General features: G+C 40.7%; 1 protein-coding gene across 1 annotated transcript in view; it reads right to left on the bottom strand.

Moving 5' to 3' along the window:
* LYPLA1 (lysophospholipase 1) overlaps positions 1 to 7175 on the bottom strand; it is a 32465-nt gene extending 25290 nt beyond the window's left edge. The window contains exons 1-2 of the mRNA XM_030303712.2: positions 7035 to 7175; positions 6071 to 6102 (exon numbers count right to left, since the gene is read on the bottom strand). Coding sequence (XP_030159572.1) covers positions 6071 to 6102; positions 7035 to 7103 — 101 coding nt within the window. The 5' untranslated portion in view covers positions 7104 to 7175. The remainder of the gene's footprint in view (positions 1 to 6070; positions 6103 to 7034) is intronic.
* Positions 7176 to 17481: the final 10306 nt, after the last annotated feature.

Below are 17481 nucleotides of genomic sequence, written 5' to 3'. Positions count from 1 at the left end.
TCCCCAAATCCCACTCTATAATTCTCTTAGTTCTTGATTACAAAAAGACCTGCAAATGAACGGTCACAAAATATACCCATGTTGCCAATTCAATATTATTTTTGATCTTACTTGATCTCTCAGTTAAGACTTAATCTACTTAGGGGCGCCTGGGTGGCGCAGTCGGTTAAGTGTCCGACTTCAGCCAGGTCACGATCTCGAGGTCGGTGAGTTCGAGCCCCGCGTCAGGCTCGGGGCTGATGGCTCGGAGCCTGGAGCCTGTTTCCGATTCTGTGTCTCCCTCTCTCTCTGCCCCTCCCCCGTTCATGCTCTGTCTCTCTCTGTCCCAAAAATAAATAAAAACATTGAAAAAAAAATTAAAAAAAAAAAGACAATCTACTTAAACATTTGTCTTTGAAACTTTATTTTTGTCTTTTTAATGTTTATTTATTTTGAGAGAGAGAGAGAGAGAGAGCACGTGCAAGCAGGGGAGGGGCAGAGAGAGGGAGGGAGAGAGAGAGAATCCCAAGTAGGCTCCGCACTACCAGTGCAGAGCCCGATGTAGGGTTTGATCTCCCGAATCATGAGATCCTGACCCGAGCCGAAATCGAGTCAGCTGCTTAATCGACTGAGCTTCTCAGGCGCCCCCGTTTTTTTTTTCTTTTGAAACTTTCTTTTCTAAGCTTTAAAATCTCCACAGCCTAGAAAATTCTCATGTAGATTGGTAATACAGACCAGTAACTCCTGGAACATAGGGAGGGAAATTTACATGAAGAGGGCCAAGTTTTCCACCTGGCCTTTTCTCCTTCCCTGGAACTGAGCTTTCAAGTGTCACATTCAGCTGTGTGGGGGCAAGGGGGCGGTCAGGTGTGGAGGTGGTTCCCATGTATGAAGCAAAGCTGTGGGCTGGGGCACCTGGAGGGGTGATGAGGCAATGCCAAAACGCACTACTGGCCAAAACTGCAGAACAGAAGCCAGGTTTCTTATGGAGTTACAAATACGGAAAGAGGGAAGGCTAGCACAATCCCAGTAGTGCTGACTGGAACTGGAGGAAATCAGTATAAAGCCCCAAATTTTAATATATGTAAATTTCAAAACTGATATAGATGTGTGTCCACACATGTATGTTATGTAGCTACACTTCCGGTTTTGTCTACGGAAAGGATCTAGAAGTAACGATTCCTTCAACAAGCACATCCGGCACTCAGATCTAGGTTCCTAAATAATACTCTACGAAAAGGAACCAGAGCTCTTGAAAAAAATGGCTGAGTCCCAGGACTGAAGTAGGAAAAATATAAGATGATCCTGGAACAGATCTTGCTGTATCAGAAAGCAGGGAAGTGCTCAAGGAATGATCGAGACATGTCCCGTAAGAGCAGCTTGAAGGGGCTCCCGCTAGCCAACTACAAGATGATTTGACGTCAAAAATATGATAGATTTAAGTTTGTAACCCTCAGAGTAAAACAGCAATCCAAGAGTCTGTCCTGATTTGACACTTTAAAATGAATAAATGAATATATGTATACATAATAAGTAAGGGAGAAGGGAGAGTTGCCAATGAATAAATCTAGAATGAAGGATTTTTTGAAAAGATCATCATTTGGAACTTTCACAATAATAGGTATGGACAAGAATCATTAATGGACACTAAATCCACAGGTGAAAATTTGGTGAGAAACATGTTTTCATAATATCGAAGCATCTCCCTGTGGGGAAATAGGTTCTACTTACATAAATGGGTTAGAAAAAAGCTTAGAGTGGAAAGCCGCCACCATGGGGGAGAAAGCACCCGAGGATAGCTAGCAGGACATTATAATGGGGTCGAGTAGCTTATTACATCACCTGCAGGAAACTACTGTCCATCTGACGCCAATATACTACTGTTCTTTGATTACAAACTCCACTTGCCCTCCAGACCCTTTGCTTCTTCCACACAAGTTAGTGATTACTGTCTATTTTCTCCACGTTCACGTGTGTAAGATCTTGTTTTCTTCACGTTCACCACGTGAGTAATATCTTATGAGCTCAATAAATCCGGAGACAAAACCCCTGTTCAGGGCTCTTGTCTCCTCCCGAACACTAGCCTTTCAATTCTGCATCTGCTCTCTTGCCGGACAAGAAAGAACTCCAGACTCATAGTCTGCTACATCTCCCCACAAAATATTTTTAAGTAAACACAGTTATTAATTTTACTGTGGAGAAATGGAGCAAACACTATCTTAACCAGGTGAAAAAATGTAGCATCACCAGTGAACAAAAACCAACACAGTATGTGTCTGATACAATCCATAGAGAGGAACACAGCAACACCTGTGTTATTTTTGTCAAAAAAGGCTTAAGTCAGAAGGAGACATTACATAAACCCAAACTGAGGACAGTCCACAAAGTCATTGGCCCGTATTCTCAAAAAGTGTCAAGTCACGGGGCGCCTGGGTGGCGCAGTCGGTTAAGCGTCCGACTTCAGCCAGGTCACGATCTCGCGGTCCGTGAGTTCGAGCCCCGCGTCGGGCTCTGGGCTGATGGCTCAGAGCCTGGAGCCTGTTTCGGATTCTGTGTCTCCCTCTCTCTCTGCCCCTCCCCCGTTCATGCTCTGTCTCTCTCTGTCCCACAAATAAATAAACGTTGAAAAAAAAAATTTAAAAAAAAAAAAAAAAGTGTCAAGTCACGAAAGACAAGGAAAGACTGCTCTAGACTGAAGGAGACTAAGGGCACATGATAACTAAACATAACATGTGATCCTGAATTGGATCCTGGGCCCGTAAGAGACATGATTGGGTCAAATCAAGAAAAATGTGATGACAAAAGCAAGATATTTGATGATCAATGTTAACTTCTTGATTGATGGTTAACTGTGGTGATGTGGGAATGTTCCTGTACTTACAAGATACACACTGAAATTTTACAGAGTAATGAGGCAATACTTCTTCAGTATGTCCCAATTGTTCCAGAGATGTTAACAACTGGGTAATCTGAGAGGAAGAGCATCAGGAGCTCTAGATACTACTTCTGTTAAACATTTATGTAAATTTACAGTTGTTTTCAAAGAGCTAAAAATTTTAAAACACAGTAACAATGATGAAATGCCGTTCCCTAAATTTATAGTCCGTACAAAAAAATGGGTAGGGGCAAATTAATAAACATAGAGTGACAGACTTAGAAAATCGTATCATATTAACAACTGAGTCAAGCAAGAACCATCAACGGATGCTAAAAACATTGGGTGAAAGCTTAACGTACAATTTGCAAAGTCTCAAGGTATCTCCCTACAAGTTGCTTTTTAAACTACAAAGGGACAATAACTGCAGTAGAGAAATCCGGAAAATGCCATCATGCTCAAGTGATCCAAGTAAACAACAAGGGGACAAATGCTATCATTTGCATGCTGACATGATGCAATGAACAGGACGTATCACCAGGTAAAGTTTGAATAACTCTTGTACTGGACAATGATATTAAGTGTTCAATTTCCCAAACGTGATGAACTGTTCTGGGGTTACATAAAAGACTCTCCTAAAAAAAAAAAAAATAATAATAATAATAAAAAAAAAAAGACTCTCCTTGTTCTTAGGAAATACATGCTAAAGGGTTTGGAAATAAAGAATCAGGATAACTGCAATTTACTCTCAGGGGGTTCAGCAAACATAGTAACCTATTCAATAGACAGAGATTAGTGAATCTGGGTAAAAGGTATTGAGCAATCTCTATTCTTGCAACTCTTCCACAAATTTGAAAATACTTCAAAATGCAACATTTTTTAAATTGCTATCAAAAATAAGTACTTCTGGGTTTTTGGATTTCAACTAATTTTCATTCTCCTCTCATATTTACAGTTTGAATTTGTTTACAATACTAATATAACATTTTCATAATCCTAACAGCTACTCTTATTTTAGAAGGAAATCTGTGATCTCACACCATACAGTATAGTCTAAAACGTATTTCTTTGAATACTAGTTTCACAGTTTATTATACATGTTATTAGCAACATTTTATCATAGGTGTTTCTTTACAGCAGAACTTTTCAGAGTTTTAAACATGCTAGTGCATATGCTAGAAAATTTTTCAAGAGGACAATATGCCACTTCATATTTCCTGGACAGTAAGACATAATCTAAATAAGAGACACCACTGAAAAAAACAGCTTTTTAAGGGGAAAAAAAAAATCACCACCACAATAAACACACGTGTAGTAAAATGAGCACCAATCTCAGAAACAAAAATGTGGGGGAAATTATATATTAGAATTGTCAAAATATAGAATTACATGGGTCTTCCAATCATATTTGGTCACCATTTTTTTCCTGAGGAATCTAAAAGACACAGACCTGGAGACCTATGTTACCAGACAGTATACCTTGGCTGGTTCTACAAAAGTCTTAACCAAAAAGGAAAAAAAAAAAAGAAAAAAAAAGGCAAAACCTGCCCAATTTTATAGCAACGAACAAAATCACTTAATCCCCATCATCCGCCAATTTAACCCATATTTTAAACATTAAATTTCCACTTGTCAGATTGATTGCTTCTCAATTTCACCATGTATTCATGGGACCAATTTAGAGTCAGCTTTTATCTCATGAAATATTTTTAGAATTGGAGACCTTTAATTTTTTACATAAACTTAATTCTTGGTCAAGATGCCTGGATGCTCTTGGTAATTTTAATCTCACATTTCATCATTTTCAGTCTTTAACTTCAGCTCATGGATGGAGTCTGGCTAAATTGGGGTCTACAGAGAATCTTCCTACACTGAAGCTTTCTTCTCTTGGACTGATTCTTTAGGCCTGGATCTCCTTAAAGAGAAAGTTACAGGGTAGCAAGTTCCTCCTTGACTTGTCAGGGATTGGTTGTAAAAGAGCTGGGAGACTCTCTTCAGTTAAATAATAGTTAAAAAAAAAAAAAAGTCTGTCATTTTCAGAAGACAACATGATTGCCAGAAAGAGTCCTGCAACCTGTTCCCCAGCTCCATACAAGGTATGTGTCATGCACCTCTACTTAGTAGACATAAAAGAATATTAGGAGTCACTTTTAACAATTCATCCAGCCCAACACCTCCTTGGAAAGAACATTTAATGGTTTTGGGCTACTTTATCCAAAATTTATCTATCTTCAGTTTTCCTCCAGTTCTGTAATTTTGCCCAAGTTTCAAATTGATAATCACTGGTTGGTTTATTGCTCCATACCCAATGTGGGGCTTGAACTCACCACTCTTGAGACCGAGAGGGAGCCACAGGCTCTACTGACTGAGCCAGACACGTGCCCCTGATAATCACTGCTTTACATTAAAAACAAAAACCTCTCAGGGCACCTCGCTGATGCAGTCGTCCAACTTCAGCTCAGGTCATGATCTCCCGGTTCATGAGCTCGAGCCCTGCGTCGGGCTCTGTGCTGACAGCTCAGAGCCTGGATGGAGCCTGCTTCGGATTCTGTGTCTCCCTCTCTCTCTGCCTCTCCCCCGCTCGCACTCTGTCTCTCTGTCTCAAAAATAAAAAACAGTAAAAAAAAAAAAAAAAAAAAACACCAAAAACCTTTCCAAAACACACACCTCTCAATACAGAAAAAGCCTAAGGGAAAGATAAATCATGTGACTAAAGTTAGCACAACAAAATTTGGCTCATCAGCCTCCAAATAAATCTTTGCGTGTTCTCCCCTGCACTTCAACTGATTTCTTCTTTTAAGGGACTATCTAAGCTCTCAATTAGAACACCGTAGACCTCACGTTGCTATTATGCGTCTTATCAAAACCAACTACTTCTCAGCCCGTCCTGCAATTTTAACTCCTGGAGAAAGTTCTCAATTGCACGCTGTCTCTACAAACATTCCGCCGATCTCTTGCATCCAATACCCCCAGCAACTCAGAGAAGAGTTTGCAATTTTAATATGTTCCAGAAACAGGAGACGAAACATGACAAATTTAAGATGATGAGAGAAAAATTCAAAAATGAAAAGGTTGTATCTTATTCCTGGGCTGTAAGAAGCAGGACTAACAGCAATCTTCTTTTTATACAATCCTCGAGGCCTTAAACAAACCTTTGATGGTGTAAGTAGGGTTGCATAACCCCATTTCATTACTCTTACTACCAGCGGTACCTACCCTGTATCTCCCAAGCCGTGAAGGAAAATCACCTAAAAGAGAAGAGGGAAAATTAATAAGCAATGCCTAAACAAACCCACAGAGAAGCGTTAGACACTGAGGCCTCGGTTACGGTGAATGATGCCGCAATCACAGAGCACTGCCTTCAGCAAGTCCATCAATCCCTACAGACCTCTTAAGTGACGAAAATCTTTAACTTCTCTCCCCGAGTTCCTAAGACAATAGAGGTGGCGTTTTAGCACTTAAAAGAGGTCCCGAGTAGACATTCCTAGATGCGAATGTCCGCCCATTTTGAGAAAAAGACTTTGTCTCTTTCCAGTCAAACCGTGCAAGCTTCGCAGACGGTGCCGAATTTTTCCATCGCAAAAAGGAACTTCCGGGCGGGGATAAAAAGTTTGAGATCCTCATACCCAAGTTTCCTAAAAAAAAAAAAAAAAAAAAAACCCAAAAAACAAAAAACAAAACAAAACCAAAAAACAGCACCTCTGGTTTTGGGAGACACGAAATCTTCAAACTTCTTTAATTTAGAACAAGAGTGCGAGGTAAGAAAATAAAGCATTCCCTCATCACAAATGAGACAGAAGCAGGTTAGAAAGCCACCTCGTGTTAAGGCGCTTGTCCGCTAACGCCACTGTCCCCAAGCTGGGACGGGGGGGGGCGGCGGGGAGGGTTCCGGGGGTCCGGCGGGCCGCACTCGCTCCGCAATGCGGAGGACTCGGGTTCGGGGGCCGTTGAGCGGGAGGGAGGCGAATCCTCCGGGCCGGCCGCGACCCCGGGACGCTCCGCACGCGCCCTCCGCCCGCGCCGAGCCGCTCTTCCCCACCCCCCCGACCCCCACGAGGGGCAGGGCGGAGCGCGCCCACCCACCGGTCGCCCACAGGCCTGCGACGCCGACCCCGCGCGAGAGGCGGCAGCCGGCGGCGGGCCGAGCGGGCCCCTCCGAACCCTGGCCGCCGCCACTCACCGCAGCGGTGGCTTTCCGGGCGGCGGGCACGATGGCGGGAAGCGGGGCGGACATGTTATTGCCGCACATACACCGGCTCGACTGACGGCGCGCGTCGGCGGCGGAACGGAGAGCGGGCGCCCGGCCCCGGCCCAAGGGCGTGCGAGCGGCGAGTCCCGGCCCGCCCCTCCGGGCGCGCGCTCAGGCGCGTGCGCGCCAACGAGGCGCCTGGCCGCCCTGCGCCGGCTCCGCGCGCGCCCGCGCTGCGAGACGCCGGTCGGCCCGCCCCTCCCCCGCCGCCCGCTCGGCCGGCGGGTCACAATGCCCGGCTTCTCCGTCCGCCCGATTGGCTGCGACCGAAGCGGACCTTCTGGTGCCCCGCGGCCCGCGAGCGCTCGGTGCGGGTGGCCACGCGGCGCTCCTTCCCGTGGGGCGTCCCGGGCACCCCGGGGAAGGCTCGGAGGCCCAGGCCAGCAGCGTGGTCCCCGGAGCCCAGCTTTATCCTCCGCTCCTGGGGCCCCGTAATGAAAATAATTATCCCCGAAGCCAGTCGTCGTACCCAGTCCCGGATATTCCTTTGTCTCCTGAAACCAGGGCTGTACTCAGTTCGTAAGAGTCAAGAAGGACTGGACTGCAGAGGCCGGTGGAGCTTTTGCCGTATTTCCATTCGGGGCTCTGCTAGTGTGCAGTTTGGGGGTCGACTCCCCTCCTCCTTTAAACTTCACCTGAAAAAGGAAAACACTCAATTGTGGATCCACAATTTGTGACTGACGAATATTAACACTGTACTGATTTAAGCACAAGATTGGTGGCCCCTTTTCTGCACGGTGGCTCAAATTATATCACTTTGTGTATCCGGGAGGCGACAAGAGGCAGAAACGCTTAAAACCAAAATGCCTTGACCTTCAGAAGTTAGCAATTCAGTGGAGAAACTTAAAGGATCTATACAATCTTTAGAGAGTAGCACCTAAGGTAGGGAAGGAAGCTGGTGAACAAAAGGGTTTCAAAAACCCACTCCACTTTAATTCACATGGTAACCAGAATGCTGAAGGGTTGGGGATCTTACTGGTGCTGTTTTTATGACTCGTATCTTGGATTGGAGTGCTGAGAATTCAAAAATGTTAAGTTGGTGCTCACTTCTTGAAAATGATAATGTGACACATTTCACATAGGAGTATACGTGTTTATGTCAGGCTTTTAAGTATTTGGTTGTGATCTAAATAGAGAAAAACTTTAGTTCTTACTGTGACCACGACATATTCCCTAGTATGTGACTTTTTCTATGATGTAATATGTATAGTTCCCCGGGGCACCAATCCGTTCTAACGATTAACTTCCAACAATGCGGAGTTGAACTGCTCAATTTCGTGTATTTCAGTCACCTGCCCCTCCCTCCCTATCCAAATGCTACTATTCCTGCAAGATTCTCCCGTCATACATCCTCTAAAGAACCTTAATGTTCTAATTAATTGATCTCTCTTTTCCTCCCGTAAGGGAATGAAAGAACTATAGTGGAAAAAAGACAAAATTATAGTTATTTTCAGAATTAACAGAAAATAGGGAAAACAATGAGTAGTTACAAGAAAATTTAGCAATATAGCTAATTACTAAATCAGTATACAAAAATGAGTGGTTTTTCCGTCTACAAACAATACCTGGTTAGAATATCTAATGGAAGACAAAATATTTGCAATAGAAGTTTAAAAAAATGTATTCAAGCAAAATTTAACAAGAATGTATCAGACCTATATCAGAAAAAGCATGAAGGCACCAGGGTACGAGAGCAAATAATTGGATAGGAAGATGCACTGTTATAAGGTTATTAATTTGCTCAGAGTTACTAACACAATGTACTTCCAATTAAAATCCCAATAGTTTATACTTTGATAACAATTATTTTTGAATATCCCAATCAAATTTTCTAATTTCATAAAATAATTCTAAAATTCATGCGCGTGGGAGAATAGACATGCAGGAAAATCCAGGAATATAAAAAAAGAAATATGGCAATTTGAGGTACCAACCCTACCATACATGTGACATTGAAGGGGGTCAGAATTCATGCCCCAAATTCTGCCATTTGGCAATATTGATCATTTTGCCTTAAGGCCACTGAGAAACAATAGATGGAGAAAGAAGCCATCTTGGGGTTTCCTTTAAGAACAGAAACTCTAAGGGGCGCCTGGGTGGCTCAGTCAAGCGTCCAACTGCGGCTGAGGTCATGATCTCACAGTTTGTGGGTTCAAGCCCCGCGTCGGACTCTGTGCTGACAGCTCAGAGCCTGGAGCCTGTTTCAGATCCTTTGTCTCCCTCTCTCTCTGCCCCTACCCTGTTCACACTCTGTCTCTGTCTCAAGAATAAATGAACATTAAGAAAAAAAGAACAGGACGGTCATAAATCTCCTCTCCTGGGGGGAGGTTTATGGCCACAAAGAAGACAGAGAAAGCTGGCACCAAAGTGCTATTTCACAGACAAACTTTGCTAAATAACTTTTATCTTTCATTAGTTCCCTCACAAATTTACCTTCCCATAATTTACAAACCCTAGAAGCTCAAAACCCTTTTTGTCTTATCATTTCTCCATAAATTTATTTCCCTTTCTTCAAATGGTACATAAGCCTCTATGTCTGACTACCTCTTTAGAGTAGTGTGTCATTTTTTTCTCCTTACGTAATCTCAAGGACCAACGTAGGGCTCAAAATCATGACCCCAAGATCAAGATCACGTGTTCCACAGACTGAGCCAGCAAGGTGCTCCAACTCTTTAGAGTTTTTGTGTCATTTCTGTGAGGTCCCCAACACAGGCATATGAAATGACCCTTCTTCTCCTATTAATCCGTTTTTTGTCAATTCAGCTTGCCAGGCTGCAGTTACTGAACCTAAGAGAGTAGAAGAAAAAGTGTTTTCCCTGCCCATCAATATCACCTAGAATTACATTGGCTACAAGAGTAAATTACCAATGTAAGAAAATACAAGTAGATCGGATCCTTTACTGAATTCCCTTAGTTGAGTCAATTTAGTTGTAAAATGGAATGAAAACTGCAAGAAAAAAAGAAACATAAGAGATATAGGGATATGTTAAGGGTGACATTTCAAATCAATAGAAAAATGAGTTTTTCGGTAAATGATAGCAGAATAACTGGCTACCTTTGAGAGAAAATTCAGATGGTTTCTCCATTATTCCTCCCACTAAATTGTAGGCAATATCCAGAAGAGAAAATCCAAATGACTAATACAAGGAAGTGCCCCACTTTTCAAATTATTAAAGAAAGACAAATTAAAACAATTTACTACTTTAGACCTGTGTTACTGGAAAGAACAGAACCATGTTAAATTGCACACACTGCTAAAGAAAAAATGGAATAAAGCTGCAGAACAGTTGGGAAAGATCTAGTGAAGTTGCAGATGTGCAATGTGAGAAAATCAGTAACATGAAACCTCACTAAAACAGAGTGGGGAGGTTTGGGCAGGGGGAGCTCTGCCCTACCATGCCTAGTCAGTTGCAGACCCAACAGGAAGAGATAGACTTGACCTTACTTGGGTTTCATTTTGCCGGTGGCTACTACTCTGCTACTTCAGCTTGAGCAAGAGCCACTTTCCTCCCTCCACCCCTCCACCCCCCAGGCAGCTCAACCAATGAGAAGGCACCAGATGTCAAATTCCCAATGTACTCAAATGGACTTTTAGTTTATAGCAACCTTCCCAACGTACCCCTTTTCTCCTTAAAAGAAAAAAAGAATAATATTACCTCTCCTTTGTTCCCCGGACTTACCTTTGGTTTTGCCACAGTGTCTTTGTCCCAGATTATAATTCGCTTTTATTCCTGAACAAACCCATCTTTTGCTGGTAAAATAACCAGCAGTTTTTACTTTTTAAGGTTACCAGCAACTATGACCTGACAACTCTGCTCTGGGGCATACCTTGGAAACCCTCACATATATGTGCACAGAGAGACTTATAGGAATGTTAAAAGCATTACTTTGTAAGGTGAAAAACCAAGAGTTACCTAAACACTCATTGACAGGAAATGGATGAATTCATGATTATATTCATATGATATTATACAAAGGTGACAATGCATGAATGGTGGATAAATACAGCAACATGAGCAGATTTCAAAAATAATGCTGAATTTTTTTAAATGTTTATTTATTTATTTGGGGGGGGCGGGGAGGGGCAGAGAGAGAGAGAAATCCCAAGCTCTGTCTGCACAGAGCCTGATGCGGGGCTCGATTCCAGGAACCATGAGATCACGACCTGAGCTGAAATCAAGAGTTGGGCGCTTAACCAACTGAGCCACCCAGGTGCCCCAAAAACAACACTGAATTTTTTGAAAACAAACAAAAAAAAAATGAAATTTTGTAAGAAGTTTAAAAGCACATTAAGATACCATATATTGTTTCTTTCAAGAGACCTGATCATTTTCTAGCACTTCTTTCGCTCAGCATCACTATTTAGAGATCCATCCGTATTGTATCAACTGTTCACTTTTTAAATTGCTAAGTAGCATCCCACGACACACCATTGTTTATCTGTTCACCTGCTGAGGAACATTTGAGTTGTTTCAAGTTTGGGGCTATTACAAAGAAGCTGCTATTACCAACCGTGTACAAGTTTTCTTGTGAACATATGCTCCCATTTTTCTAGGAGTGGGACTGCTCAATCATGTAGAAGGTGAAGCCTTAACTCTTTAAAAACCTGGTAAAATATTCTCTAAAATAGTTATTTTATATATCTGATCACATCTTTTGTCCATGTTTTAACTGGGTTGTCTCAATATTATGTTGTAAGAATTACACACTTAGGGACAAATACTGTATCAGAGACACGTTTTAAAAACACTTCTCCCAGGGGCGCCTGGATGGGTCAGTCAGTTAAGCATCTGACACTTGATTTTGGCTCAGGTCATGATTTCACGGTTCATGAAACTGGTTCACTGACAGTGTGGAGCCTCCTTGGGATTCTCTCTTTCCCTCTCTTTCTCTGCCCCTCCCTTGGTCTCTCTCTCTCAAAATAAATAAACATTAAAAAAATACTTTCTACCAATCTGTGGCTGAACTTCTCATTTTCTTATATGCCTTTTAAAGACTAAAATTTTTAGTTTTCATGAAGTCAAATTTATCAATTTTTCTTTTATAGTTTATGCCTTTTAGTTTAGTTTATGCTTTAAGAAATTTTTGCCTAACCCAACATGACTAACATTTTCTTGTATGTTTTCTTCCAGAAGATTTATACTTTTAGCTATTATATTTAGGAGATTTATTATGATCCATCTTGAACTATATTTTCATAAGGTATGAGAGAACGATTGAGATTTTTTTTGCATATGGCTGATTGTCCATTATCATCCATCGAAAAGATTATAATTTCCTCTTTGCTTTATTTTCCCCAGTATCTCCTCCATTTCATTTTAAATGATTTCTATTAAGTCTTTGTTTGTTGCTCTTTTTCTACAGTGTATAACTTGCTGGTAATTTTACCCATACCATTTTCTTCTCTGACATTATATTTTTCACCTCTAGACATTTATTTGTAGTTTTGTTTGTTTGTTGTCTTTTGGATTAGCAAAATTTTTAACTGTGGTGAAACACATAACCTAAAACTTACCATCTTAACCATTTATAAGTGTACAGTTTAGTAGGGTTGAGTATATTTACATTGCTGGGCAATAGATATTTTTTTAACATCTGTGTCTTCTTAAAATGCTCATCGGTCCTCTATCTTGAACATATGAACTATATTTATTCTGTTTAAACACTCTTGCCAATTGTTTCTATCATCTCTGTCATTTCTGGATCTACTTTAAAACATTTTTTTTAATGTTTATTTATTTTTGAGACAGAGAGAGAGCATGAGCGGAGGAGAGGGAGAGAGAGGGAGACCCAGAATCCGAAGCAGGATCCAGGCTCTGAGCTGTTGGCACAGAGCCCGATGCGGGGCTTGAATTCACGAGCTGTGAGATCATGACCTGAGCTGAAGTCAGACTCTCGACAGACTGAGCCACCCAGGCGCCCCTGGATCTACTTTGATTTTTTATTTCATTTCTTTCTTGCCTCTTTACCTATCTGGTAATTTTTTCTTTTACAATATGCTAAATATTGTGGATTTTATTTTCGTATTTTGTTAGTTGTTGGAGTTTCTGAATTTTTTTCTTAAAATATTTTCGGCCTTTGTTTGGGAATGCAGTTAAGTCACTTGTTAAGTTGGTCTATTTGAGGCTCGCATTTTTGCTTTGCGAGGCGGGTCCACTACAGCCTTTACTGAAGGGCTAATTTGGTCCCAGCCCTTATGCAGTAACATTTTGAGAATGTCCTTGTGTTAGGAATTTTTTTTTTTTTTTTTTTTTTTTTTTTTTTTGGCTAGTGGTAAGATAAAGTATTCCTAGCCCTGTGTGAACTCTGGTAAAGCTTCTGCTTGCATCTTTCTCATGGCCGTTCACTGGCCTTGAGTGGTTTCTTCACACACATGTGCTGACTGATACACACATTTGGAGCTTTTCCTGTGCAGCTTTCTCTTCTCTTGTACTTGATCCCATAAATGCTAGTAGGCTCTCCCGGTACAGACTCTGTCTCTTCACCTCTGGGAGACTAGAGGGCTCTGTTTGGGTACTTCCTCCCTGTATGTAGCCTGGAAATTCGCTCCACGCCATCAGTTGGAACAATAATATAACTCAAAATTTTTGTTTCATTTCTCTCAGAGAAGTGCCTGTTGTCTAATATCCACCAGCCATTATGCTGTATATTTTGTCTGGTTGCTTAGTTGTGTGTGGTGGGAGGATAAATCTTGTTCTTTTTAAATATTACTATTCAGTTCTTGCCCCATCATTGCCAGAAGCCAAAAATCTCAAAATATTATATGTTGATAATGGATATATAGAGACAGAGTAAAAGTACAAAGAAATGCATAGGAAGGATAAATTCTAAGTTCAGAATAGTGACTACTTCTGGGGAAGTTGGGAGAAATAGGAATATGGTTAGGTATAAAAAGAGACTTACAACTATAAAAATACTATTTTATTTCACAAGGTAGGTGGTGGGCACATAGGTGTTCAGCTTATTGTTAGTTATATTTAACATTGGTCTTGAAATATCTCGCCATAGAAAGATTTCAAATAGGACAAAGGGTTAAGTGGGGTTTTTTTTTTTTTTTTGACAAAGAAACCATAAAAATGCTAGAAGAAAGAACATATATGTCTTAGTGGCATTTATAACCTTGATTGAACATTTTACTCTTTCTGCAAATGTATGTGTAATATATAAGAAATAGTATTGAAATGAAATAATCTGCCATAAAAAAAAACACCGAGCCAGTCTTGCGCCCATTTATTTGATTTTTGCTCTATAATGCTGATGTGGAGAATATACATATTTCCAGACTGTTCTTGACTTCTAGAATAGTTTAAGGCAGTGAGACTGAAGCTGAGCAAATTGTAATCCTGAGTAGGGAGAATCAGGTAGTATTCTGTGGGCTCATTCTTCCAGCTCTGTATAATAGTAGGAAATCATTTCCTGAGTCTTAGGATTGGATACCAGCAAGACTTGGAAAGGCTCACCAAACCATCTTGTTTCTATTTTACATCTACCAGAGGGACCACACCTAGCAACACTATGGCACTGTATAGTTGTAGGAGAACTCTTGCTACTACGCGTCTATACCTTTCCCTTTTATAAACTTTCCTTTGTGAACATGAAGGACTCTGTAGGTGGTGGGTTTTTTTTTTTTCAAATATTTCTGATTCTCTGTCCTCCAGGACATGGTAGGATTGCACTTCCCAGATTTTGTTTTAAGTGAGGTCATGTCAGTAGGTCCGGTCAATAAATTGTAGGTAGAAGAGACATGTGTCACTTTCAGACTAGAGATTTCCATTCCTGGTGTGAGAGCCCCCCAGAATCCTCTTTCCATCTGTCATAGCAACCTGCAGGTTTCATGATATGGCTGCTTTCTCATCCTGGGTCCTAGGATTAGAAAGATAAGGAATAGAGTTCCCAGCTCATCTTCAGTGGGCTTATAATGTAATCAAGAAATAAACCTTTTCTTAGAAAATGCTAAAAAAATCTTTTGTGTCCTTTGGTTCAAATGTCCCTTCAGAGAGGCAATATTTGACCATTCAGTCTAAAAGACAACACAAATATCAGTTATTCCCTAACAAAATCCCCTGTCTCCATGGTACTCCTTATTCTGAGAAATAGTTTTATTTGTACTTATTTATTGTATTTCACCGCCCCCCCCCCCCGCAAAAGAAATAACCCAGAAAATTCCATAAGAAGACTTGCCTAGAGTGCTTGGGTGGTTCAGTTGGTTAAGCACCCAACTCTCGATTTTGCATCAGGTCATGATCTCATAGTCATGAGATCAAGCCTTGCGTCAGGCTTCACAGAGTGTGGAGCTTGCTCAGGGCTCTCTCTGCCCCTCCCCCACTTAAATACATAAACTTAAAAAAAAAAAAAAGACTTATTTTATTCACTGAATGAAATTGAATCAGATCAGCCTGATTCTCATAGGCCATGGTAAGAAGTTTGCATTTTACTCAGGAGCAATGTGAAGTCACTGAAGGGTAATGACATTCTGACTTTTTGGAAAATGGATTGGAAGGGCACAGGAGTGGAAGTGAAAATAGTCATCAGTAGACTGCAGCATTGTTCTAGGCAAGATGGTGGTGGTTTGAACCAGCATTATGTTTACAGGTAAAAGTGATAGGTGTTGTTGATGGATGAAATAGGGAAAGAGGGGCATTAAGAATGACTCTTAGGTCTTGGCTTTAATAACTAGGGAAACAGAGGTGCCATTTATTGACAAGGAGAATATAAGGGAAGAGGAATTTGGGGAAGATTGTGGTAGAGTGTTGGAAATCTAGAATCCCCTTTTGATGATGTTAAGACATCTTAGTCAAGATATCAATTAAGGAGCTGGATACATACAAGTTGAACTCCAATTTGGGATACAGATATAAATCTGAGAATCTATAAACCATTTAAGATCACCTTGAGAGAATATCTGAATAGAAAAAATAAATTTCAACATTTAGAGAGCAGATAGTTTAAGACAACTCGGTAAAAGTGAGTGAGATCAACCAGGATGGAAGAAGAAAACCAGAAATGTGGGCGGTCCAGAAACTACACAAAGTATTTCAAGGACAAAGTGATCAACTGCCTTGAATGATGCAAAGCACTCCTTTAAAAGAACAGAGAATTTCCATTTTTTTCAGCTTTATTGAGGTATAATATACAAAAATTGTACACATGTAATGTATACACTTTAATGAGTTCGGATGTAAGCTTAGACCTGTGATACTACCACCACGATCATGGTAATAAGAAAATCCATCACCAGGGTGCCTGGCTGGCTCGGTTGGAGGAGCATTGTGACTCTTGATCTTGCGGTTGTGAATTTGAGCCCCATGTTGGGTGTAGAGATTACTTGAATAAATAAGTAAACTTGAAAAGAATATCCATCACATCCAAACAATTTCCTTTGTCCCCTGGCTTTTTGTTTGTGGTAAGAATATTGAACATAAGATTTACCCTCTTAACAAGTGCGTAATACCACACTGTTAACAACAGAGTGTTGAATGTTGTAGATCTCCAGAACATACTCATCCTGCAAAACTGAGACTTTATACCCATCAAACAACTCTCCCATCTCAACTCCTATCAAACTCACTCCAATCTCCTGGCAACCACCAATCTATTTTCTGCTTATTTGACTATTTTAGATACATTATGGAGGAGGAATCATGCAGTATTTGTCCTTCTGTGACTGATTTATTTCACTTAACATAATGTCTTCCGAGTCCATCCATCTTGTCAAAAATGATAGCATTTCCTTAATTTTTAAGTTTGAATAATATCTAATTATATGTATAGCCCACATATTCTAAAAATTTTGAATATAATTGATACACAATGTTACATTAGTTTCAATATCCCACATTTTCTATATCCATTTGTCTTACATTGGATATTTGGGCAGTTTCCAGATCTTGGCTATTGTGAATAGTGCTGCAATAAACATAGGAGATATCTCTTCGAGATCCTGATTCCAATTCTTTTGGGTATATACCCAAAAGTGGAATTGCTGGATCATATGGCGGTTCTGTTTTTAATTCTTTGAAGAATCTGTATACTGTCTTCCAAAGTGCCTGCGCCATTTTACATTCCCATGAACAGCGTACAGGGTTCCAATTTCGTCACATCCCTACCGATACTTATTATCTTTTGTTTTGTTTTGTTTTGGCAGTAGTCATTCTAACATTTGTGAGGCAATACCTCATTGTGGTTTTGATTTGCATTTCTTATCAGAATTGGCAACATGGAGGTTATTCGTAGGAAAACATAGGATTAAAGAAGAGGAAACAGAGATAGCCTACATAGAACTCTTTTGAGGAGTTTTGCTAGGAGAGCAAGCAGAAAGATGGATACAGGTGAAGGCATGTGGAGGGATGATGGGATAAAGAAAAGTGGTATAGTTTTT

Source organism: Lynx canadensis, chromosome F2 (assembly GCF_007474595.2).
Source record: "Lynx canadensis isolate LIC74 chromosome F2, mLynCan4.pri.v2, whole genome shotgun sequence".
NCBI lineage: Eukaryota > Metazoa > Chordata > Mammalia > Carnivora > Felidae > Lynx > Lynx canadensis.
This window is presented reverse-complemented; position numbering and strand designations above follow the sequence as displayed.